This window comes from Ornithodoros turicata, chromosome 3 (assembly GCF_037126465.1).
Source record: "Ornithodoros turicata isolate Travis chromosome 3, ASM3712646v1, whole genome shotgun sequence".
NCBI classification, from domain to species: domain Eukaryota; kingdom Metazoa; phylum Arthropoda; class Arachnida; order Ixodida; family Argasidae; genus Ornithodoros; species Ornithodoros turicata.
The window spans coordinates 13,322,436-13,346,320 of record NC_088203.1 but is presented as its reverse complement, the minus strand read 5'-3'; the positions used below and the strand labels follow the sequence as shown (position 1 = coordinate 13,346,320).

General features: G+C 45.1%; 2 protein-coding genes across 4 annotated transcripts in view; one reads left to right on the top strand and one right to left on the bottom strand.

Annotated features, from left to right (window-relative positions):
• The window catches only part of LOC135388128 (uncharacterized), a 45,582-nt gene extending 28,231 nt beyond the window's left edge, over positions 1 to 17,351 (bottom strand). Inside the window, exons 1-2 of the mRNA XM_064617471.1 lie at positions 17,271 to 17,351; positions 1,439 to 1,500 (exon numbers count right to left, since the gene is read on the bottom strand). The gene's annotated coding sequence lies outside the window, so the exon portion shown is untranslated. The remainder of the gene's footprint in view (positions 1 to 1,438; positions 1,501 to 17,270) is intronic.
• Positions 9,622 to 23,885, top strand: part of LOC135388129 (uncharacterized) — a 45,429-nt gene continuing 31,165 nt past the window's right edge. For 2 of the 3 annotated variants that reach the window (XM_064617474.1, XM_064617472.1), the window contains exons 1-4: positions 9,622 to 9,951; positions 19,899 to 20,010; positions 21,720 to 21,772; positions 21,832 to 22,037. In XM_064617474.1, the coding sequence (XP_064473544.1) occupies positions 9,925 to 9,951; positions 19,899 to 20,010; positions 21,720 to 21,772; positions 21,832 to 22,037 (398 nt within the window). In that variant the 5' untranslated portion in view covers positions 9,622 to 9,924. The remainder of the gene's footprint in view (positions 9,952 to 19,898; positions 20,011 to 21,719; positions 21,773 to 21,831; positions 22,038 to 23,885) is intronic. The other variant, XM_064617473.1, reaches the window with a different exon arrangement.

Below are 23,885 nucleotides of genomic sequence, written 5' to 3'. Positions count from 1 at the left end.
CAGCACTATTTTCGCAGCCAATCTGGTCAGACATTGCCGTTCCGTCCCATCCTTGCAAGTTGATGGGTGCCGCGAGGTATAAGCCCCGGTTTAGACACCTGACCTGGCAAGACCCACTAGTTCCACTTGAGGATATGCACACATGAGCACGAAGCATAAACGTTATACGGTTGTCTCTGCACCTACGTATTCGTATTCGCAATAGACCTTGTATAGCCTGTTAGACTGTAGGATGGGACAAGCGTATGCTTGCCCACATCACGCTTCAAAAATAAAGCGCCACCTGTGGCACGCAAGTGCTCATGGGAACTTATGGTGATAGACCTTATGGCGATATGGCAATAGACCTTTTTACAAAAGCAAGCGCCACCTGTGGCACGCAAGGGTCCATGGGAACTTATAGCGCCTTAGAGCATTGCGAGACGGACAGAGGCAGAGGTAGAAGAAGAACAACATTCCCGGTGTTCGCAGCAGCAGCGTCAGCCTATGGCGGGCTAGAAGCCCGATTTTACGTTTATTTACTTTTATTTACATTTTTACTTACTTTTATTTATATTTAGATTTATTTGATTCAAATTAGGAATTAATTCCAGGTTACCATAGTCAGCCATGATAAACCATAACCGAAGCAGACGACGGAGCAGTGTTCCCATGCTGCTTTGCACAGCGCGCTTGGTGGCGCGCGCATCTTTGTAAAATCGTCTATTGAATTCAGCTCGATGTCTCGTTTTTGCGCTTCATTTCTCGTAGTAAACACCAGTTGGAACCTCTTTATCTCAAGCAGCAACCAGGAAGAGTTTTATTTCTGAGCTACAAGTATTATTGTGGACAGTGGCGTACAAAAAACCTCCGGCCATGTCGTCGAGGCTCAGCCAAATTTCTCTCTATCAGTCCTGGGACAACGACGAAGTCGCCCCACTACGGACGTGCGATACCGGGAAGCCGCTTCGGTTCAGTCGACCCAAGGCCACTCCGGACTAGGTCCCAGCACACCAACTCCCCAACAGATCCGACCCTCCGGGACATTGCATCACCGTCGATCCCGTCTCGTCTAGGGAAACACCGCCTCCTCTACACCTTGTTATTTACGTATACTACAAGAAAACCACGACAATTTGGTTATGTCTCTTTCTTCTTGCTCCCACCATCATCATCATCATCATCACTGCCTGAAGCAACAAATGATGGAAACTCGCGGAAGCGAATACAAGCAATTTTCGAAACAGCTGTATAGCTCAGAAGTCGCGCTCGTCTTATCCGCGTTTCTGATCTGATAATGAGTCCACTGCAGAATGTAACAACTACGCAAACTACAGCAGGGCGCCGGTTTCCGCTAAAGCTCGGACGAACGCGAAACGAGTAAACAATGCAGGAAGCACAAAAACAACAACAACAACAACAAATAAACAAAAGCAATCTGAAACGTATACGCACTTACCTTCCTTACTTTGCTGTAGCAAGTGGCTGAAGAGCAACAAGGCCTCCCCCTGCATGGCACATCTGAAATGGCAACGTAATGTCCACTCCTCAGTATACACATGGACGTCCTTCTATATTAGAAGCTATACAAGAAAAGAAGCTCCAAATGAAGGAAGGACGGGTCATCTTTGTCCTCCAGCCTTGCGTAGCTTCTGTTTCTTTCTTTATTTTTTATTCGAGGATCACTAGCGTGTGACACGAATACGAAAGCTACGGGAGACAGTGGCGCTGCTTTGTTTCCATTGTGCACGGGGAATTTTTTTTATAACTGCGCTCAATGTTGCTCAACGTTCACTGTGTTATTCGTATAGCTCGTATAATCGCGTGATAACGTACAACGATAATGAGAGTTGTAGGATATCACAATGGACGGTATACGAAAGAATAAGTAAGGTTTCAAAGCGTAGCTTCTGCCACTACACACTTTTTTTTTACACCTTTCGGGTATAAGTGTCTTGTCCTACATGATACACACGTCTGTGGTGTAAGTTACACACCACACAGAAGGGTGTCTTTTGTAAAACACGCCTTCTAAATGACGTATTCCACAAGAAACACACTTCCAAATGATGTATTCTACAAAAACTGACATTTCAAAGGGCATATTCTACGGAAAATACCTTTTCAGGGGGGGTGGGGTGTATTCCATTTTTAATACTATGATTCAAGTAGATATTTTGCAAGTGCCATTTCCAATACTGTTACTGCACCTCTACCAGTTGAACTTGCGGAATGAAACACAACTTCAATACACTGAAAGGTAAAAGAAATTGCTGTGTATATGAATGAATGAGTGATGTTTTATTTCCACTTTAAGTCGTAGTGGGAGCCGTGAAAAAAACAAGTCTGCGTCTTAGCGAAGTACCGAAGAACGGTTTCACTCGGGGTGACGGTTGGCTATAGGAGCTTGCTATGTGGTGAAGTTCTCAGTTACTTTCAGACATATGTCGGCACAGTTCCCTTAGAAGTCGGCCCAGGACGCACATTCCCCCAGAGCATTAGTCGTGACGCTGCCCACTTCTGTGAGGCCGACAGCGACGAGCTCTTTCAGGAGCGCCGCCACCACTACTACCACCACCATCATTTTTTAAGAGTGTATGTTGAGAAAAAAAAAACATATGTAAATAAGGTAATCCTAAGTGAGTTCAATATACAAATTAAAAGTTGGCACCTAAGTCGGCGCCGGAATGAACTGTGCGTCTACTGAACTGATGAACCAACTAACTAATGAACTGTGCGTGAATGAACTGCGTGTGCAGACGAGGATACATGCGAGAGACAGAATGGCGTAGATACAGGCCAGCTGGTGGACGAACTCCATAATGAAACTGCCAGAGCAATGGGCAGAAGATAGAGAAAACACAACAAGAAGAGGACAGGAGTAACAAGTGCGAGAAAGTGGGGGTCAGTCGTCCAAGAAGAAGAGGCTAAAAAAATCTTCAACGTAATATTCCGTGGGACTATCGTGCAAAAAAAAAAAGAAGAAAGAAAAAAGGCATTTCCGTGCAGCAACGAATATTAAGACGAAGTGCGCGAACTAATCTGAAAACCAACTGGAAGACCTCCTCGCATAAAAAGCACACATTGCGTGAGGAACATTCCACACGCTGTATCAAGTTCACGTCTCTCTTTTTTCCCCATCACGTCTCACTGAAACGTCGAAATTGTTCGTATAAGCCTGACAGGCGTTCCATAAGGATGAAGATGGGCATTCGTCTTCGAAGGCCATATATACATAGATTGCGAGGAGTAGTAAGCTGTTTCCCTTATACACTGCAATGGCGAGAACCGTAACGGCCACGTTGGTGAAGACCAGTAATTTAGAGGCAGACGGCCAGGCATCTATACGGCGCCGTTAAACACACATCGATGAGACGCTCAATTCTGCCGACGTGCAGTTCTTGACGGCCTCTGTTTACCAGTATATCCCGTTCCTCTCCTTTTCCTTTCTTGTCAAACAGTATCTTCAACGTAAATATGTACGATGCGCCGCTATATACATGCATAGAGCCGCGAGTGTCTATACCGTGATAGTATATAGGGCTGACCTTCGAAAATCTTGGGCGAGCAAGAAAAGGAGAGACGAGCTTTCCCGAAGAAAAGGACCGAAATTTTGACTGTCAGCCGCCGGTTCATTGCACTCACGCCCTTTGTGATGTTGCACGCCTCGGCTATTGTTGTGGGGGTACCTCGCGATGAGCGGAACCCATTCAGATTCCTGGAGAGCCGATCTGGCCGGGGCGAAATCGACGGCGTATAGCTGGGTACAGTGAACCTAATCGGAAGTGAAGATGTTTTGATATGTGCGTACGTGGTTGCTTGTGAAAGAAATTGATATTGATATTGATTTGATAATTCATGATAACTGGTGGCCTTACGTCGGGAGACAAGCCAGGTACCGGAGCCGAAACTGAACCCGAACCGCAAACCGCTAAAAACCGGTATTTTTCGCTGAACCGGAACTGAACCGAACCAAAATGTTTTTTTTTTCATGCACTGAACCGAACCGGAAGTGAACAAAAAAAAATGTAGGCGTTTAGCGGTTCGCGAAACGGTTCAGACGTAATGTGCGTTGTGAGAGGTCGGAACTGCGATTTACGCAGTCGCCAAGCAAATTCGACGCCGAAACTAAACAAAACAAAACTGCAACCAAAGTGCACGAGATATTGGGAATTTCCTCCTTGCAGCTATTGCGTTCATTCAGTTTTTTAGGTCCGGCGGTGCTTGATTTCACCGCCCGAAGTAACACAGATCATTCATCGGGTACTTTCGGACTCCAAATGCAAGTTGAAATGACATTCTAAACACAACTGTGTCGGAGATCGTGCTATGGCGTGCCAAATTTCTTGCTCGTAAAGGAGAAAAAGCCGAGACTGGGAGGCGGCACGGGTTCGAATCCTGTCACCGGCTGTGCTGTCTGAGGTTTTCCCTGGGTTTTCCGAAGACTTTTCAGACGAATGTCGGCACAGTTCCCCCTCAAGTCGGCCCAGGACGCATATACTAAACCCTGTCCCCCACTCCTTCCTGCCTCCATCTTTCCACGCCTGTACGTCGCTCATAGCCACAGTTGCTTCGTGGTGCTAACACGGAATTTACAAAAAAAAAAGAGAAAAAGTAGCGTCTGACTGCGCGTTCGGGAAGGCGCCGTTTTTCAGGCCACGGGTATGTAATGGAAGATGGCACAGTTGAATATGTGAATATATGTGGTCAGAAAGGACAAGAAGCGTCGTTGCTGGTATTTTATTTTTGTTTTGGCAGTTATAGGCTACCCTGGACGCGATTTTTGTCGTCCACCAACCCCAGGTTTTCATTTTGGGCTGTGAGAATAACGGCCAGTCCCTGAGCAGGATGTAGCAGGGTGTATACCGGGTGTTTCAGTTAAATCCCCGGGCTAAATAGTTCGCGAACGGGTGGACCAATCGAAGAACTTTCTTTTTTACAAGTATCTATCCGATACCGGCTACAAGCTGCGCACCGTGTGAATGAGTGGGAGGCGCTCATTATTTAAATAACATTTCAAATGAGTTTCGTAAAAAAACATAACTTCTAAAGCAGGGCGCTGTCGGGGTTAAAATGATTACTACCCTTTTTGGGACCTTCAGTGGACACCTTTTTGAGAAAAATCTGCCACCGAAGCTGGTCATTTGTTGCAGTAATTAATTCGTTTCGGTTTATATAATTTTGTCGCGGCTGATCGCGGTGAAGCGCAAAAGGACGCTCTTTCACTCCCTTATCCACCAATGAGTTAAGTCCTTACACCAATGACTTACACCAATGAATTACGTCCTTTTGCGCTTCGCCGCGACCAGCCACGACAAAAATACGTAAACAGAAACCAATTAATTACTGCAACAAATGACCCGCTTCGGTGGCAGATTATTCTCTAAAAGGTGTCCAGTGAAGGTCCCAAAAGGGGTAGCACCCATTTTAATGTAGACGGCGCCCTACTATAGAAGTTACGTTTTTTCACGAAACTCATTTGAATTGTTATTTGAATAATGAGCACCTCCCACTCATTCACACGGTGCGCAGCTTTTAGGTGGTATCGGACAGATACTTGTAAAAAAGAAAGTTCTTCGATTGGTGCACCCGTTCGCGAATTATTTAGCCCGGGGATTTAACTGAAACACCCTGTATATACGATGAGTGAACATAGGGAGTACAGTATGCTACTACCGTAACGCTGCACCTGATATGCAGATCTGTAACACGTAGTGTTGCAGGGAACAACTGCTCTGTCGACAACAACAAAAACGAAAGTACATTTGCGTTATTTGAGAATCGTAAAGGACGTGCTTGCTTTTAACCCGTGGCAATCTGCTCAAAATTCACTTTCCTGAACAGGTTCGAACCGATATTTTGCGCCGCTGCGGAGCGGAACCCGAATCGAACAAATATACCTGAACATGAACCCGAACCGAACAGGAAAAAATAACGGATCCGTTCCAGCTATGATCGTGAACGATGCCATACTACGGATGGACCACACTATATGGTGTATGCAGACTTGTATTGGGTACCGCACCCAAGATACCGTACTTTAGATACTTTTGCAAGTAATTAGTTTGTTACTCGGTACTTTTTTCAGAAAGGTATCTGTACTCTATTTCAAATTATTTTCTTTTTCAGTATTTTCTACTCAATACTCTAATTACTTTTCGTTTGTCTGTCTGTCTGTCTGTCTTCATACCATGTTCAGTTTCACAAGGTATACCTTTGCTTTCGTGTTACATTTCTTCTTTTCAATAAATTGCGGAAACGAGGAAAAACTAATCAACCAATTAACCAATTAGATTATATCTGAAAGAAGGAAAGGGAGTTTGGCTGACGAACACAGTGAAATGCAACCCCTACAACGAACGAATAATATTTAGAATGATGTTTAATTTCTTGTAATATTTTTACGAGAGGCAATCAATAAACTGTGTTTAAAAAAACCTTCGATACTACTAATACTCAAACGAAAAACACAGTGAAAAAAAAAAAAAAAACGCGGTGAAATTAAACTCCTACAACGAGCCAATAACAGTCTCTGTTCGAAATATCGGCGGCTCTCGTCCTGAGACAATTCCCTTCATACAATAATGTCTACGCTTCTATAATGTCTATAATAATGTGCAATTTCTTGTAATATTTCTACAAGAGCCAATCAATAGATTGCGTTTAAAAAAAGCACTTTAATTTTCGCAGCATACTCAAACGAAAAATGTGTGAGGCCGTACCTTAAAACACTTCACGCAGGCGGAGAAGCCCCATGTTGGGAGGCTCCGGTATTTCGAACAGAACGCTCCACCGTTCGAGATATCGCGGTGTCTTCCCGAGCCGACGCTTATTCCTCAACTTATCCTGAAGACGTCGGTGAATCTCCTTCTGCCAACCCGAATATCCCACGTGTATGTTGTACACAATCACCACATTAACTCGGGAAGAATATACAGGGTGGTCCACCAACCATGATAGAAATTCATAGTAAAAAACGTAGGCCCCGGAGAGACATGTGGTCAAGGGATTTTTTTTCTGCCAATAACTGTTGCCACATATTACGAGTGGGATTATGGGCTATACTGAGTAAAATGACCACGGGGAACCCATTTCCGCAAAGAAAACGTTAGGTTGCCTTGAGAACTTTCGAAGTTCAATTCAAGAAATTAACTTTCCGTCAATTGAAATGAAATAAAAATGTTACCAATATGTGGCAAAAGTTATTGGCAGAAAAAAATCCCTTGACCACATGTCTCTCCGCGGCCTACGTTTTTTACTATGAATTTCTATCATGGTTGGTGGACCACCCTATACATTTCACACTTGTGTGGACTGCATACAATTTCAGCTTCGGCAGGCACCAACAGAGCGCGTAAGCACTGGGTGGATAAACCCCGCGTAAATTATTTCACTTCGTCTAACTGCGTCATTTTTACATCTGAAGATCAGCAGCCCTACCAGGACGTTTACGCTTCCCGACGAAGGAACTAATTTCGCGATCAACTTCGCTATTTTCGCTCATCTTATTGTTATACTACTCTTACACTAATTTCGCCTCGAGACGGGCTCGCACGCACACACCACGCCCCGCAACTCGCGACTAACGCACATACTATGTATATATAGAGAACAAGCTGATTGCAGGCTTCGTTATACCCGAATATGGACTAATACAGAGATCTGCTCCCGCCTCTTTTCACGCCTGGGTTGCTCTCTGTCTTTCCTCCGACAGTCTCGCGGAAAATAATGCTGCGGGGGAACGGGTTTTCTCTTCTGTTGTGCATTCTCTTTAGTAGGGCGGCTGAAGAAGTAAGTCACTTGGTGGGGGAAACTGCACACAGCAGAGGAGAAACTGCGTGGGCGTATAGGTATTCAGGGGCGAATTCCTCTTCCGCTATTTTGCTGTTGCATTTATAGTTATTAATGATGTCCCGCAGCGCTATATTCGTGTAGCCAGGGCCGGTGCTAGGGGCGTGCGGGGCCTGAGGCAAAAGCACATCGCGGGGCCTGTTTCACACGATTAAGTGCATACTTGATATAAAAAAAAAAGTAATCCCTGGTTGAGGGCTTCGTGCACGGGGCCTATGCAAGCGCGGGTCCTAAGGCGGAAGGGGTCGCCTTACTCGCCCCCCCCCCTATCGCCGGCCCCGCGTGTAGCTTTACACTGAAAGGGAAACAGAAAGGCGGTGCAGTACCTGGGCCCTACAGCTTGGTTCGAGAACACCAGTCGAAAGAGCAGTTCAACACGCAAGTTTTGAAAAGGGAACCCTAAAACGAAGAACCCGAAGGAACCCTAAAGGAACCTGCTAAAGACGATGCGAACTAACACTTTTGGAACATAGAAGCAGCAATCTTGCGAGCTGGAATTCTAATAAAAGTACACGGTCGCCGAGGAACAACGGAAAATATCTCAACAAGGTTCGTGGGATATTTGGAACTGATGTTGATGTTGATGCTGACGAAAAAATAGTAGGGAGAGATTGATGGTGGTGATAGGGCTTGCCGTTGTCGGCCTCACGTATGTGGGCAACGTCACGACTCACGCCCTGGGGGAATGTGCGTCCTGGGCCGACTTCTAAGGGAACTGTGCCGACATATGGCTGAAAGCATCTGAGGAAAACCCAGGAAAAACCCCAGACAGCACAGCCGGCACCGGGATTCGAACCCGGGTACCTCCCAGTCTCGACGTGACATGGCCAGCACGCTAACCACTGAGCCACGGGAGCTGGTGGCACGGGAGAGATTGAATTCGTCACAAGACAACTGAATTTTGTAGCCAACAGCTTCACTATATAGCGTGACGTTGCTATTGGTTGCTGCCATCTTTTGGACTGAGTAGCATCGAATCAGGATTAGCCACAAAACTTGCTTATTCCAATTTAGCCGATTTCGGAACAGTACTGGGTCACATTTATCTCCGTTGTATAGCCTCCGAGGGTGTCAGAGAACGTGAGCCTTCTTATGATTACGTCAGGGTAAGACCTATCAGCGTGACGTGCACGTGTGGTTCGTTCTTCTTATTTATATAAAGGATACTGCGCTGTGTTAAATGAAGTGCTTTATAAGGAGTCTACACTCTTAGAAGTGAACTTCACCGCATAGCACTCTCATAGCCAACCATAACTTCGAATGATATCGTTGTACGCCCTGATTTGTTCAAATCGGGAGGCGTACGCCTTTTCTGTGACAATTATGAACAGCATAAGTGTCACAAAAAAGGCGTACGCCTCCCGTTCTCAACAAATCAGGGCAGATAACGATATCATTCGAGATTATGGTTGGCTAGGAGCGTGCTATGCGGTGAAGATCATTTTTAAGAGTGTACATCGACACGATTCCAGGCCGCCATTTAAGAGATGTTGCATCGCAGTGAAGTATCACGTGACACGTTCCTCCTTTACTGTCTCAATTCAAAATCGTACGGAAGTGGTAAGGACAAATGTTATGCGTGCATCCTAGTTTATATAGACAGGTATCTCCCTCTGTCCTTCAATGTATTACACTGTTAAAACAGAGCGTCACCGCATGACACTCGATCTCCTAAACCTACAATATTAGAAACCAACTTCACCGCATCGCATGCTTCTAGCCAACCATCATCGCGAACGATATCGTTATCAACCCTGATTTGTTGAAAACGATATCATTCGATATGATGGTAGGCTATAGGAACGTGCTATGCGATGAAGTTCATTTTTAAGAGTGTACCATCAGCCTAAATGGTATCGCTTTCTACCCTGTTTTGGTGCAAGCGGGAGGCGCACTCCTTTTTGTGATGCCGGTTAGACTAGTATCACAAAAATGCGTATCCTACCGTTTCTGCGCTTTCTGTTTGTGATGACGCCATCATTCTCTGTTTGTCATCTAGCCAATGAAGGCTGATAAACCACGAGCCCATTTCTCTTCCTCGTCATGCGCGCGCTCTTGTAGAACCGATCTACGCTGCTGTTCAAGGTCTTTCCGATGGATTTTGAAGGACGTGAGATGCAAGTAAGTATAACTGTACTCCTCAAACGCTGGCGTTGTCCACTATTCCTCGTTCTGTCTGCTTTTAAGTTGCCCTTAACTTCTTGGACATGTACCAAAGCGAACGCAGTACAGTGTCCACGGTACATGTCCCAGGACTGAATCCAAAAGGAAGGCGCAGACGTGTTTGGAATTCCCTTTATAAACAGTTGATGCATATCGACTGTTGTTTCCAAATGGTTGTTTGGTTAAGTCCTTCCTTTCTCATAAAGTCTCGTACGTCCAAGCTTCGGTGCTGGTTGTAGACCTACCGTCAGGACATTGTTTTCTGGGACTTGCGCATTGCTTAGACCAGTAATATATTACCAGTATTAATAAATGAACATACACGTGATGCACAGGGACGTATTATAAGAGCTGTTCCTGAAACTGCATAAATAGAATAGCATAAGTAAGCACAAATAAATAAACTGCCTGAGGGCTTTCAAGCGAAGTATCCTATTTTTACCTTATAATGACCTGTTTTAACCTATCTTATTGCCCTATTATTGTCCACCTATGACCTACGAGGAAATGTATGCTTCATCGCTTTCTTTGTCCGATAAGATCTTCCCGGTCCATATCGAAGACATCTCACCCACACAACCCGACACAAGCGTTCATGTACTACGGGTGTCACAGGAGGAATTTCCTATACCAAAATTAAAGCACGATCAATTACCGGGACAGAGAACAATAGATGTCTTCTCCAGTATCGCTTTATCTTTGTCTTCAATCCATTGTGCACTTTGTCGGTAACTGAGAAGTTCAGCTCCATTTGCAGTCTCTATGACTATCGCTAGTCGACATCCAATGCAGAACACTTCCACTCAAAAAGAAGGGAGTATGGTTTAAGAATAGCCTGGCGGTTAGCGCTTCCTATCGAAGCTATTGGACTGCCGACTTTCGCGTGACAGAAGCCCATAACGGAGGTAACGCTATATAACTAATCCCTCAGGCTCTAAGAAGTCTGAAGTCGTATCCCAACAATTTTCGCGTACTCTTTCCGAGACCAGTCAGCTTACTCCAGAGTCTTAATGTGAATTTACTGCCCAAGGTGGTGAGTTTTGTGGAGATTCGCGCGGACGATTGGCTTAATTATGGGCCCGAGCTGCGTCTTGTGCACATGCAGGAGAGATCGCTGCGAAGACGTCTCTGTTCAATGACTTCGCCGCGGAGTTCCATAATCACAAAGCTGTGTTTGCTGCGCAGGTAGACTTGTTCACTATTTTCGGACATGTAGATTACTTCCGCGAATGTCGTCTGCGAGTTTTGTCGTCTGCAAGTTTTCCCGATTGCGACTGTCTTTGCTCGCGATCTGTTTCGCTGCGATGCTCTTTGGATGGATTCAGTTCTGAAAATCGTCTTCTATATCGTATAGTGGTATATATGTTTTAAACACGGCACGTGCATAACTGTCACGGGAGGTGTTGTGCTGCCTGTTATAGTGCTCTCTTTGTTTACAGGAGCTCTTTTTACGTCTTCAAATAATTCTGCAAAACATTCGGTTTATTCATAACTGAAATCGGTAGGTGTCACGTGGAGTAGAGCGGGGATGTCCGTAGGCTTTTCATTCCAAAGGAGGGTGTTGGAAATCCGTATAGGATAGGGGGTGTGTTACAAAAGTACCTCCTGGCTTTTCTGGCCTTTTTGACAGGCTTTTCTTAGGGGGAGTGGGGGGAGGAGGTGTTGTAAGGCTTTTGGGGGCTAGGGAAAATGAGGTTGCTGGGAAAATCCTTGCGTTAGAAATTTCCCCCACCTAAAAAATGTCAGACACCACAAAAAAGTATTAAAAATGCTGCGTAATTGCTTCGACCTAAGCACATTTAACTTTTCCGCAACGTGAAATGCGATTCAACAACGACACTCAGCGAGCCCAACGTAAAGACGTCGTTAACACACCACAACGTCGACACATGCAAAGCCCAATGTAGGTTAAAAAGAAGGAAAAAAAGAAGAAAAGCGACCAGCGTGCCTCCGACACGAAACACTGAAGCTGTCAAATATATATTTGTAGTTCTTCAAACGAAGTCCTCCACACAGCACATCAACAGCACTGAAAGAGTACGGCCACTCGATCGGCGTCCGAAGAGATTAAGTTCACGGCGTAAAACGTATACACAAAACTAAATGTTAAACATGCCAAACGTGAATGTCAGATATTTTCTCGCGTTTTCTCGGCTGTGTAATGAAGGCGGAAATACGCTATACTTTGCGGTCCGAAAAAGAAATGGCTCACAAGGTCAGAATGTCAGCACAGATTAGACATTGGCGTTTTTGGCCGTGTGAGCTGAGGCGTTCTGCTCTGACTTCAAGGTCGCGGTGCGTGTATTGTGCACACGACAAGGTGTCCGGACAAACTTCTTTTCGCGTAGCGGAACCAGCTGTGAACACGCACTTGGGGCAGCTTTACCAACACCGTTCTCTCCCGGCATAGATAATGAATTACGTTCAAGGGTGTCTGCTTTTGTCGGTGTAATTCGGTGAATTCCTCGTGGTGATAATGCAGCGAAATGCGGTGTAAGCGGTGGACTTCGATATATATATATATAGGCGATTTCCTTATGTGATTTCTGTGGAGCCATTGGATTGGACGATTGTGGAAAGATTTGATTGCAAGGGGAGACAATCGATTCCTTCCTTTCAAGTGCATGACTGACATTACGTTTCTGAAATTGGATTTCACAGCTTCCTTTACAGCATCGTTTTTGTAGTCTGTGTCCAATCCACTGAAACTATCTGGTGGCTTACAGTTTTACTCCATCAGGGCAATTGCAGCTTGTATGGTCCCCTAGACTGCAATTAGTCCCCATTTTAGTCCCCTGACCGTGAAACTTACTCCCCACCACTGCAAAAAGCCTATAAAGTTCGCATAAACTTCTGCGCTTTGTCCGTAGAAGGACTAGGAATTGGTTTTTCTTCTTTTTCTTTTTTCTTTTTGTAGAGTACTTTTATAGTCCTGTTTATCCTAAGAAAGGCACTTCGGATGCTATGGGAGATGTTCACAATATTTTGGTTGCATTTTACTGTGACAAGAAAAAAAAAAAAAAGCTTTTGTGACTAACCGCTGTTGCAACGCGTCTATAGTTAGCAAAGGGACAAAAATACTCCCGTTTTCTATGAAAATCTACAGCGCCAGTAATACACCACTATACAGAAACCAGTACACAGAAAACCACCAGCTCTGCTAAACTAACATTGGCAGCAGTGCAACCGCGTCCACGTGCGCACTGTTGCAGCTGGTGCAGTGTACAGGAGGCCTAATTCTTGGAAAAACATTCTCACGAACTCGGCGTACCTTACGGTCCTCGCCGGCCGCAAAACTAAAGCCGCAACTAAATTGCCGTGACAAGATTTAGACAGTATTTTTTTTTTTCGTTTTTTCTTTTCTCACCCTCGTGCCAGTGGGGTCAGTGTGCCCTCCACAAACAATCTGCTTCTTCTGCAGCGGCGTGAGAACCCCTCGCTAGTATAACATAAGCATGTTTCACGGCGTCTTGGATGTTTTCTTTCTCCTCCGAGGCGGCGGAAGCCCGACGTGACCCCCCCTCCGCTGCCTGATGCTGTAGCGAGGGGAAGGTCAAGGCAGAGTGTATAGTGACTGCCGATAAAAAAACACGCTGCCGGGATCCGCACAGGACGCGGCGCACTGCTGTTGTGGCGGTCGTAAAATTATAATAACAAATATAACACGCCTTACCGGCGGTATAAAATTTCCTGTAGAGGTGTAATGCGACTGTCCGAATTGTTGCACGATACCGGTTATTTTATACTATTAACGTTAGAAAGTTCTAGCAGAGTAAGTATAGGGCGAGTCATGTCCAAGATGAATGAATGAATGAGTTTGTTGTCCCCAAGAACGGCCGCAGATGGCTGTAGAACACTCAAGACAATGACACTGAAGCTCAAGTTTAATAATTTACTTAAACATGTACAAGCTTTCGCGTGGTGCAGCACGCTTCATCAGGTACAGAATGATCATATACATATTAAGTACATATTAAACTTAGAAAGCTTCGGTGTCCTTGTTTTGTGTGTTAGAAAGTTCTAGTTATTCGAAGGTGGCGAGTTTTGCAGTCAAAGGGGTTTGGCTGGACAGTGTCGTTACTTTAGCGCGCGGTGATATAAGATGCGTATTTCTTAGTGATTTCTGATGATTTGAAGCGATGGTAGATAGATGGAGGGTGTAGAAGGAAAATATAGGCAAAATACGTAGAGTATAGGAGTACAACACAGGCAGGGTGCAGTGTATAGGGCACAGTGCAGGGTACAGTGTGAATGAGCATTATTCCAATGGTACGAAACATGGTAAGCTGATGTAACATTTTACAAGGCAGCAATTACGACCCAGTCAGCAACATCGATAAGGTCAGCAACACTGCTGCAAATGACGCATAATTATATCGTAGAACGCACTACTTATGAAGTGCACGGTACATTTCACAGGTCCACATGTATCGCAACACTGTGGCCGATAGCATAGATAGATATGGGCTACTAGCCCCCTTATCAGAAGCGACAGAAGAATCATTCAGCAGCGCGTATCTAACTACACATCCCCAAGATTGACCTGCTGGACCAGTCCAGTTTTATCACGTACAGCGAGATAATTAACACTAGTTACAGATATACCGATAATCTCACTCGGCGTCATCTAGAAGCGCAGGTTCCCTGATATCTGGTTGTAACGCAATTTTTGTTTGTTACGGAAATGCGAAGATAAGAAACAACTATTCCAGCTATAGACTTCGTGCAAGCCGGTAGAACCTTATCCTTGCTCTGGGAAATATCAAAAGTCGCCCATATATGTTTAGAAAGTGCACGAGATCAATATCAATGAAAATAAAGACATTTTCCTGTCCGTGCAGGAGACATTTATCTATTTGTTTATCTTTTGTCCATGTAGTAGTATTGTCGCTATTTGTATACTCGAGGAGGACGTTCGATTTTATTTCGTGTCTTTTTTTCCCCCCAAACCAGGAACGGTTCTCGTTTGAAAGGGAAAAATTCTGTAATTGCGGCCTTCATTTCGCCCTCGAGTTGAACTTACACGTGGTTCACGGACGCAGCTCTGCTTTTGTAAGAGGAAGAAAACGCGATTTAAAGGGCCCTCTCTCGGTGTTGGAAGAAGAAAAGGAATGGAAATGTAAGAGATAAGAACTCATTGCGTGCGTACACAGTCGAGGAAAAGCTCGGATAAGTGGTTGTTTTTGGTAGCTATTGTAAAAGTTGCCAACGCCCTAATGAAACACAGATTAAAATAAGCCGAATGACACCACGTGTTCTCGGACTTTCTTCTTGTGTTTCCCCGTTAATTGTCTAGGCTACTGGAATTGCTGTGCTGTAAGACACCTCACAGTGCCCTCACTCTAATGCTCATAGGTATATCTTCATAAGATTACCGCAAGCAACGAGGTGAAGTATACCAGTGATTTATCCAGCCCCCCCCCTTAATTATTCAGTGGCACCCCTAACTTTTTCAGCTGTGTACCCCATACAGGGGGTGCCCTTGCGATTTCAACTTTAGACACGTATGTCGGTGATGATATGTTAAAGGTTAATGATGTAACTATAATAATGACCCCCCCTTTTTTTTTCGAACACCCCTCCGTGCTTGGGATTCTGGATACACCACTGAAGTATACGCCTGGCGATGCTGTACCTCAACCATCATTATCATCATCATGAAGTGATTTTTGTTTGTTTGTTTGCGCTGTACTAGGTGTACAAAGGCAATGCGTGAAGTGACCACTGTGTCAGCATCTCTGTTATACACATTCTCATGCACGACTTTTTGTGTCCCTTGTATTACGTGATCTTCGTTTGCCTACTCTTAATGACGTCACAAGCGCGGCTTTCTTGGGGCAGTTATCTCCCCATAATCTGACCTCTGGGGGCAGCCGAGCTTCCAGGGGGGAGGGGTATATATGTACTGGGCTGTATACATAGGGCAATCTCAGAAATTCCAGGGGTGGATGTATGGACATCCTTGTCTCGGGGTGGCCACAGTTTACCCCTCGGCCGTCTCCTGTTACTATTGGTCCGAAGGCAAAGCGTTGCCATGACGACATGCTTTACAAAAGAAACGGAAACGGGACCGCCAAGGTCTTTATGAAGAGCATTTTGCGAGCAACTTACGGAATTGAGGAAGTTCAAAAGGTGTCGAGGACACCGGGAGCATCAAAACAAGTCTGTGGCTCTCGTAATTTATACGCCAAGGTTGCAGAAGGGCATCACCGAAAAGATTACCTTCCGTAGTGCTCTGTTATCAGATAAGATTTCTCACGTCATGTTGGCGCTGCTTCTTCAGCGTTACTTTACGTGAACGCACTGGATAAATTTATAAGCTGACAAAAAGATGCCACATCACTGATATAGAAACCTCAAGCTAGAATGCAGGCTAGCTGGTGGATAAACTCAACGATAGGCAAGCCTGAGCGATGGGCCCGCAAGACACGAAAACAACACAACACGAAGGTTCTTCCGTGTTGTGTTGTTTTCGTGTCTTGCCCATCACTGAGGCTTGCCTATCATGGAGATAGGAACCTCAGCACGTTAAAAAAGAAGCTGCGCGAAAGTTCAACAGCTGCACACTAACGTTACGATATGTATAACATACACGATACAGGTTCGCCCCCTAACGACGATAAATCGTTGCAAAATCACAGGTCGACACAATAACAGACTAACAGAAACAGATGAATGAATGAACGACTGAATAACAGTCACACACACAGTGGACACATGCCGGATGACTCGAGATAGTATTTGCATGCATCATGGTGTTCTTGGGACCGGAAGTCGTATGAACGAGGTGTTCGTGCACACAATATCAACTTTAAAGGAACACTCCAAGAAATGATCAGTACAGATGCAAAATCTTCACCCACACTGTGTGGGACCAAGATTCCGATCTGAAATTTCTCTGAAGCTTATTTCCCCGTCAATGAAACAAGTTCTGTCAATTTTGAGCCAGGCCTAAAAAAAAAAATGGAAAAATGAAAGAAAAATAAATAAATAAAATTAAGTTGATTTACTGAATTTTGACAAGTCGAACAATAACAAACGTTTCACGTGGCCTTATAAAGCTAGGAAGGGACACACACCGTAGTTGGCCTATAAAGCTATTAATTTAAAAAAAAAAAAACTGAATTCAATTTTTTTAATGTGCACTGCTGCCTGTTAAACACGTGCTGCCCGATGTCAGCAGGTGCAACTTGCAGTGCATCAACACAGCGTGACCCCCATCCTCCCGTTAATCTATCTGGGTCCGCATTCAGTTGAGATAGGAGACTTTCACTCACCCCCGTAGCTGGTTAACGGAAAACGGCGTCCACCATATCCCTTCGCGCGTCGTTCGTTGTCTGAAACGCGGCAGCTGAGCGCACACTCTCCGTGCACGGCTCGGGAGAGGAGGTTAAGGAGGAGTGAGAGGGGGAAGGACTTCTTCAATCGAGGCCGGCGGCTATAAAGACACGCTCAAGTGGCCCGTCACGCATTCAAAAAATACGAGAAGCGCAAGTGGGAACCCATTCGAAATTGGCGTGGATTATCGGGCATTCACGGATTATCTGATTTCTCTCATCTTATGGAGTCGCATTTTACGACTTCGCGTGGAGACGTAAGAGGAAACGATCTTACGAGGAAGGCTAATTTCAAGAAATAGAGAAAAACGGCAGACAGCGCCAGACAAGAAAGGTCAGGGTCCCCGACTATCAACTACTACTTCATTTCGGTGACAATGAGTGCATGGCACGTTGTTAGTTTTACTGGAATTATACGTCTTGTTACTTGCTTACTAGTAATAGGTGCCAGCAGTCTCTTACCAACGAGATTTGGTGCGGTTTATAACGCTCTTAACAACAACTTCGTCGCCAGGGGCGATGCTCTATACCCCTTCGCTGGTGGTGATGTGAGGAATGAAACAACGAACCCCTGCAGAATAAGGATCGAAGTCCTATGGTATCTCCAAAAAGATCAAAAGAGCTTCGAGGGCAGAGTGTTGGGGGGCTGGATTTGGCCAGAGATTTGCTGGATTTGGATTTGGATGGATTGGATTTGATTTGGATTTGGATTTGCTGGAGGCTGGATTTGATAGAGAGAAGGGGCCAGAGTCCAGCTGACTAGGAGACCCGGAGAGTGCGATTCCCGAAGGTTGGTAGTATGGGCAATGAAGAAGAATGTGCTCTAGAAGACCGCAGTGACAGCATTTGGGGGAGTCAACTTGTCTCAAACGGTAACGCCACTGAGCTGTAAAAGCCACATCGAGTCCGATGAATTAATGCAGCATCTTGACGAGAAAGCGAATAGTGATTTTCACCTTACATGAGATTCGGGTCTTTGTACATAGTTGAAATAATTGTGTTCAGCTGCGGCGTCAGTTCCTTCTGGACGTCGTGTCTTCGCGTCAAGCAAGATTCTAAGATTACTAAAGCATAATGCGGCATCAGTAAATGAGATCTGTCGTATCTTTTTTTAATATGATGTCATACGTTATCCATGATATCATCCTCAGATTAAACGTGACTAAAGTGGATAGTATACAGAATGGGTATACATGTACTGGAACTGCGCTTCTGGATTGCTGTGTGGATGTCCACGAGGTGTCGGGCCCCATAGTGCTGGGCATTGGGACATCGTGAAGTGTTGCCCAGTTACGTCAAAAACTCGTGAGAATTTGCTCAATGAACTAACGCTTTGTGACAAGGTGTGGCCGTTATATGACTCTGTAATTTTGATATTGGGAAGAATACTTTATCTGAGTGTGAATAAGAGGTACGACCAAAGTTAAAATTGTGGTGGCTCACACCGGAAAGCATCACCCAGCCTATCGAAACCCGTTCCATTCGACACTGTAAACTCATCGTGCCTATATATTTGCTCACACGGTGATCAGATACTACATCTATTATTTTTGTAGTTTTGATGCCGAACATTGTGACAGCTTATAGCCTTGCGGTTAAGCACGTTATAAGAAGAAAAAAAAAAAAAAAGAGGTTGAAGACTTACTGGTTCCTGTAACCGATGAGCTAAGAGGACGCGGATCACTTATACATGTGTGTAAGACAACTCATAGTGGATCATCATGTTTGTATGAAGGGACAAACTAAAATGTGGAAGCAGTCGTGATGTCCGGAAGTAGGAACTTCGGAAGGTGCTTCCTCGTGCTTCCTTCCTTTATTGATTGGTACATGAGGCCCACAATGTCATTCAGTTATAATGCAGCTCATGTGCAGCAGGTGAATATGGACGCAGAGCATTCTTACAGCTGTCCAGCCCGAAAGCCACGTAACGCAGCATGGAATGCCAAAAATGCACCCGAAACCGTTCTTCTCGTTAAGAATGATTATGAAAGACGGGTGTGAGCACAAGAGGAGGACCCAAAGGTCAGGAGTGGTCGCGGGAGACTTCGAGAGCTGGTACTGAGACCGGTTCAACGGGACTTCCTGCGTTCGCCAACGGGAGGGGGTCAAAGCATACAAACATACTTATGATACCGTTACGTACACTGGAGCATCGTTGCTTGTTCCAAATGTTATGGATGCTTTGTATAGGAGGGCGCAAGCAGATGTTGTAAAGAGGGGGTGCCCTTCAGGAAGCCTTCATGAGGGCGGTTGCGAGTTGATGGCGTATGTGCTACAGATACACAGAAAAAGAGCGCTATGGATAACTTTTTTGGTCCTTTTGTCTGGCTTGGGGGCTTAAAGAAGCTTTGCCGAACTGCACCAGAATGAATAAAAAAAATATAAAAAATTCGTGAACTGTTTTTCCGCCATGCATGCTGTTGATATGCTATAGTTACGCTGCAATCGTTTCCCAAAGTATATGCAAATAGTTTTTATGACTTCCCGATGTGTATAGCTTTTTTCCAGCTTCTCGGTTTGCGCACAATCAACTAAACTTGCTTTTGAAATACAACACACTTCGCGCAGGCACTGAATGCATTCGAAGAAGGCCAACAGGACCACATGTTCCTCCTCTCGGGGTGGTATGATATTACCACCCTTCTCGTTGATCTTATGCTCAACAGGCCGCAAGATGCAGGCAAGTATATTCTCAACTATCATATTTAACCACGGTATAAGCCCTAATTATAATGAAACCGTTTTATTACAAGTCGTATGCTGACACGGCCGGAACGCACGCGTTTCGACCCAGATTATTCGAATTGTATTGCTCGCCGAGCCCTCCTACTGCGATGCTGACCCGACAGAAGCCCCCATGGCAAAACCGGCTCATGTCTTTATCTTTTGCATCTACATTAAAAGGTTACCGAAGTGCTTAACAACATTTTTTTTTCTTGCTTGAGTGCTTTTTTAATACTCTCGCGGTGCTTCCGTACACTTCGGAATATACTATCAGATTTTGTAGGACATCCTCTTATATCGAACTGCCGCTTATATCGAATTTTGTCGGGCAAGGACGCATACTAACCCCATTCCTCCGACTCCTTCCTGCTGTCCCCTCTCCATCTGTCGACGTCTGTACGTCGCCCATAGCCACAGTGGCTTCGCGGCGCTGACACGAATTTTTTTTTAAATATATCGAATTCTTATCCTGTCCCTCTGACGTCGTTTTAACGAGGCTTTACTGCACATGGGCTATAGCATCGCGTTGGTTATTTTGCTATAGTAAGAGCTCGTCTAATAGTGATACATCGTTGGTCAGCATCGTAGGTTCGGCAACACGTACCTTGCTGACGTATCTTGCTCTTGACGTGTAGTCTGCTGTGCTACAGTGTCGAGAGTAAAAGTACGTGGTAGAACACTGGCAATCGCTCTACATTGTTAAAGTAGAACTCCGCCACAAAATGCAGATCGGAACCAATCGTAATTCAGAATGACATCGTATTGATGTTGCCTGACTTTTGGAAAACGCGAGGCATACGCCTTTTTTGGACAATTGCACCCTTGAAACAGAACTTCACCGCATAGCACGTTCCTATCCAACCATAATCCTGAATGACATCGTTCTCTCCCCTAATTCGTCGAAAACGGGAGGCATGAATCTTCTTGTGACACTTATGTCGTTATGTTTATTGTCACAAGAAGGCGTACGCTAAGCACTTTCCACAAATCACAAGTGATAACGGTGTCATTATGTGCAATGGTTGCACTTCAACGTGTTATTGAACGTGTTATTTATGCCATTGCGCTAATGGCAACACAAAGGTGTATGTCGCACTATGTCTTCAATTGGGGATAAAGTTAGGTGGTGAGGTTGTGTTTTTAAGCAAGCAACTGTAAACTCTTAGATACCGCTGTCTCTCCTGATTTCTAGAAAGCGCCGGGCTTAGAAAGGCCTTTTTGTGAAAACCATACATAACTGTATTGGATGATAGTTGAGACAGAGCGTGTTTTGCAGTGAAGTTCTGTTGAAGAATGCAGGCGCCAATGGCACCTGCCCTTTCAGCGCATGGATTTTTCACCAGTAGAATTACTGGTTTCACCGCGATTGCTCGACTATTATACAAAGCTACATTCTTAGAAATGAACTTCACCGCATAGCACGCTCCTAACCAACCATAATCTCGAATGATATCATTATCTGCCCTGATTTGTTAAAGACGGGAGGCGGACGTCTTTTTGTGACACTTATGCTGTTCATAATTGTCACAAAAAGGCGTAAGCCTCTCGTTTTTGACAAATCAGGAGACAGAACGATCTCATTCGAGATGATGGTTGGTTAGGAGCGTGCTATGCGGTGAAGTTCATTTCTAAGAGTGTAGAGCGTTAACACTGCCACGTTTGCAGACCTTCTCCGTGGTCTCATATACGACGTGGACATCGTTAACGTCGTCGACAAGGTGGGTACACGAGACTTAAACTGATGTGGCTCTTCTTCACGGGTGTTCCTCCGTGGCAGCTGTCCACCTCCCAGCCGACCGTTTTCTGGCTGGTGTCGTTGAGCAGCGTGTACCTGGTGGGTTGCGTTGCCGGAGCACCTGCCTACTTCTACCTTCGTAGCGACAGCAAATGCGGAGGGGAAAGAACGCAGGACCTAACCGACTCTTATCGCTGCGTGCTGCAGGTGTTCACCCTTGGATACATCGTCTCTTTCGCCCTGCTCTTGTGAGTGCGTTCAGGCATATTTCTTATACACACTCTTAACAATGAACTTCACCGCATAGCACGCTCCTAGCCAACCATAATCTCGAATGATATCGCTATCTGCCCCGATTTGTTGAAAACGGGAGGCGTACGCCTTTTTTGTGACACTTAAAATGCTGTTCATAACTGTCACAGAAAAGGCGTACGCCTCCCGTTTTCATCAAATCAGGACAGATAACGATATCATTCGTGGCAATTGTTGGTGCCCACGTTGAACGTGTTACTAACAATGTCAGTCACGCACTTGGATACATTTGGGGGGACTTCCATATTGCGCCCATGAACCAAAAGCCGCCACTCTCCAAAACACTACTCTTAAAAATGAACTTCACCACATAGCATGCTCCTATATCCAACCATCATCTCCAATGATATCGTTATCTGCCCTGATTTTTTGAAAACGGGAGGCGTACGCCTTTTTTGTGACGATTATGAACAGCATAAGTGTCACAAAAAAGGCGTACGCCTCCCGTGTTCAACAAATCGGGGCAGATAACGATATCGTCCGAGATGATGATTGGCTAAGGAGCGTGCTATGCGGAAGCTCATTTTTAAGGGTGTAAGAGTGTAGTCCGACCAAAATTACATAATGTTCGTCAGGCCGGTGAAACCAAGGCTGGACTTCACTGCTATCTTTTGCCTACACAAAGCACATAGTAAACGAAAGATGGCGTTCAAAAACAATTTACCAAAGACATTTGCGCGGAGGTCGTCAAGTGTGACGGTACGCCCCGGTAGCAGGGCAGGTTGTCACACGGGCTGGGGCAGGTTGTCTCACCTGCGTTTCCTCATAATCTTTATTGTACCGAATGGAATACCATTTGCATACCAAGTGCATATAGAAAACATACTAAGCGAGCAGAGAAGGGCCTATTATCTGAAGCCTTACATTTTATATTTCCACGTCTGTCCTGGCTGTACAGGATTCATGCAAGCTAGCCATTACTGGCTGATAGACCGACAGTGTAAACGTAAAAAGCGGCACTAAACTATTGCACGATCTCTAAGATGTACTAAAAAACTCACTTTCTCGCGGATATAGTTAGTGCTGTCAGTTGCTCAACCGGTTGAAGCACGTGACAACTTATTCCACTTCATATGGGGCAACTGACTCCTATACGATACCCACAATCACTTTACCTCTGCAGTGGACTTAACTGTGGCTGGGGGTTCCGGCAGGGAAGGGTAACGGTAATGGTAACGGAAACAGAAACGGTATATTACCGAAATTGGAGATGGTAACGATAACGGAAACGGAAACGCATACCACCGTCCTCCATTACCGGAAGCAGAAACTGAAACGAAAATTATCACCGGTATTGAATTCTGGTAATGGCTATTACTGTTGCGCGATGGCATTTCAGTGACTGTTCATTTCATTTTTGTATTTGAATGACTCCATTCCCTGTAATACTCTAAATACTACACGAGAGCATGGAAACAAAGGGCAGTATCGAAGGTGCATCACTCGCTTGCCTACTCGTGACAAGCACTCTACTCCACCATAGCACGGGGATGACAGCGTATGATTTTTTTAAATTATTTTTTTAGTTTCTTCATTTCACCGGGGCTATGGTAGTATTGTGTACTACCGAGAGCGTCCGCCTATGAATGCGACATTGGATGGAGGTTACACCCATCTTGGGTTGCTGGACTCTGAGCGACTGAAGACATGGTCCTACACTTCTTTAAAAATCGTGCACGATGTGCACATCCCAACGACGTAAAATTACTCGTGTAGTGTGTACGCGTGACACCGAAGCAACCTTGAACAAAACAGGGTGCTGCCAGAGTCGAACGGAGCTGTCC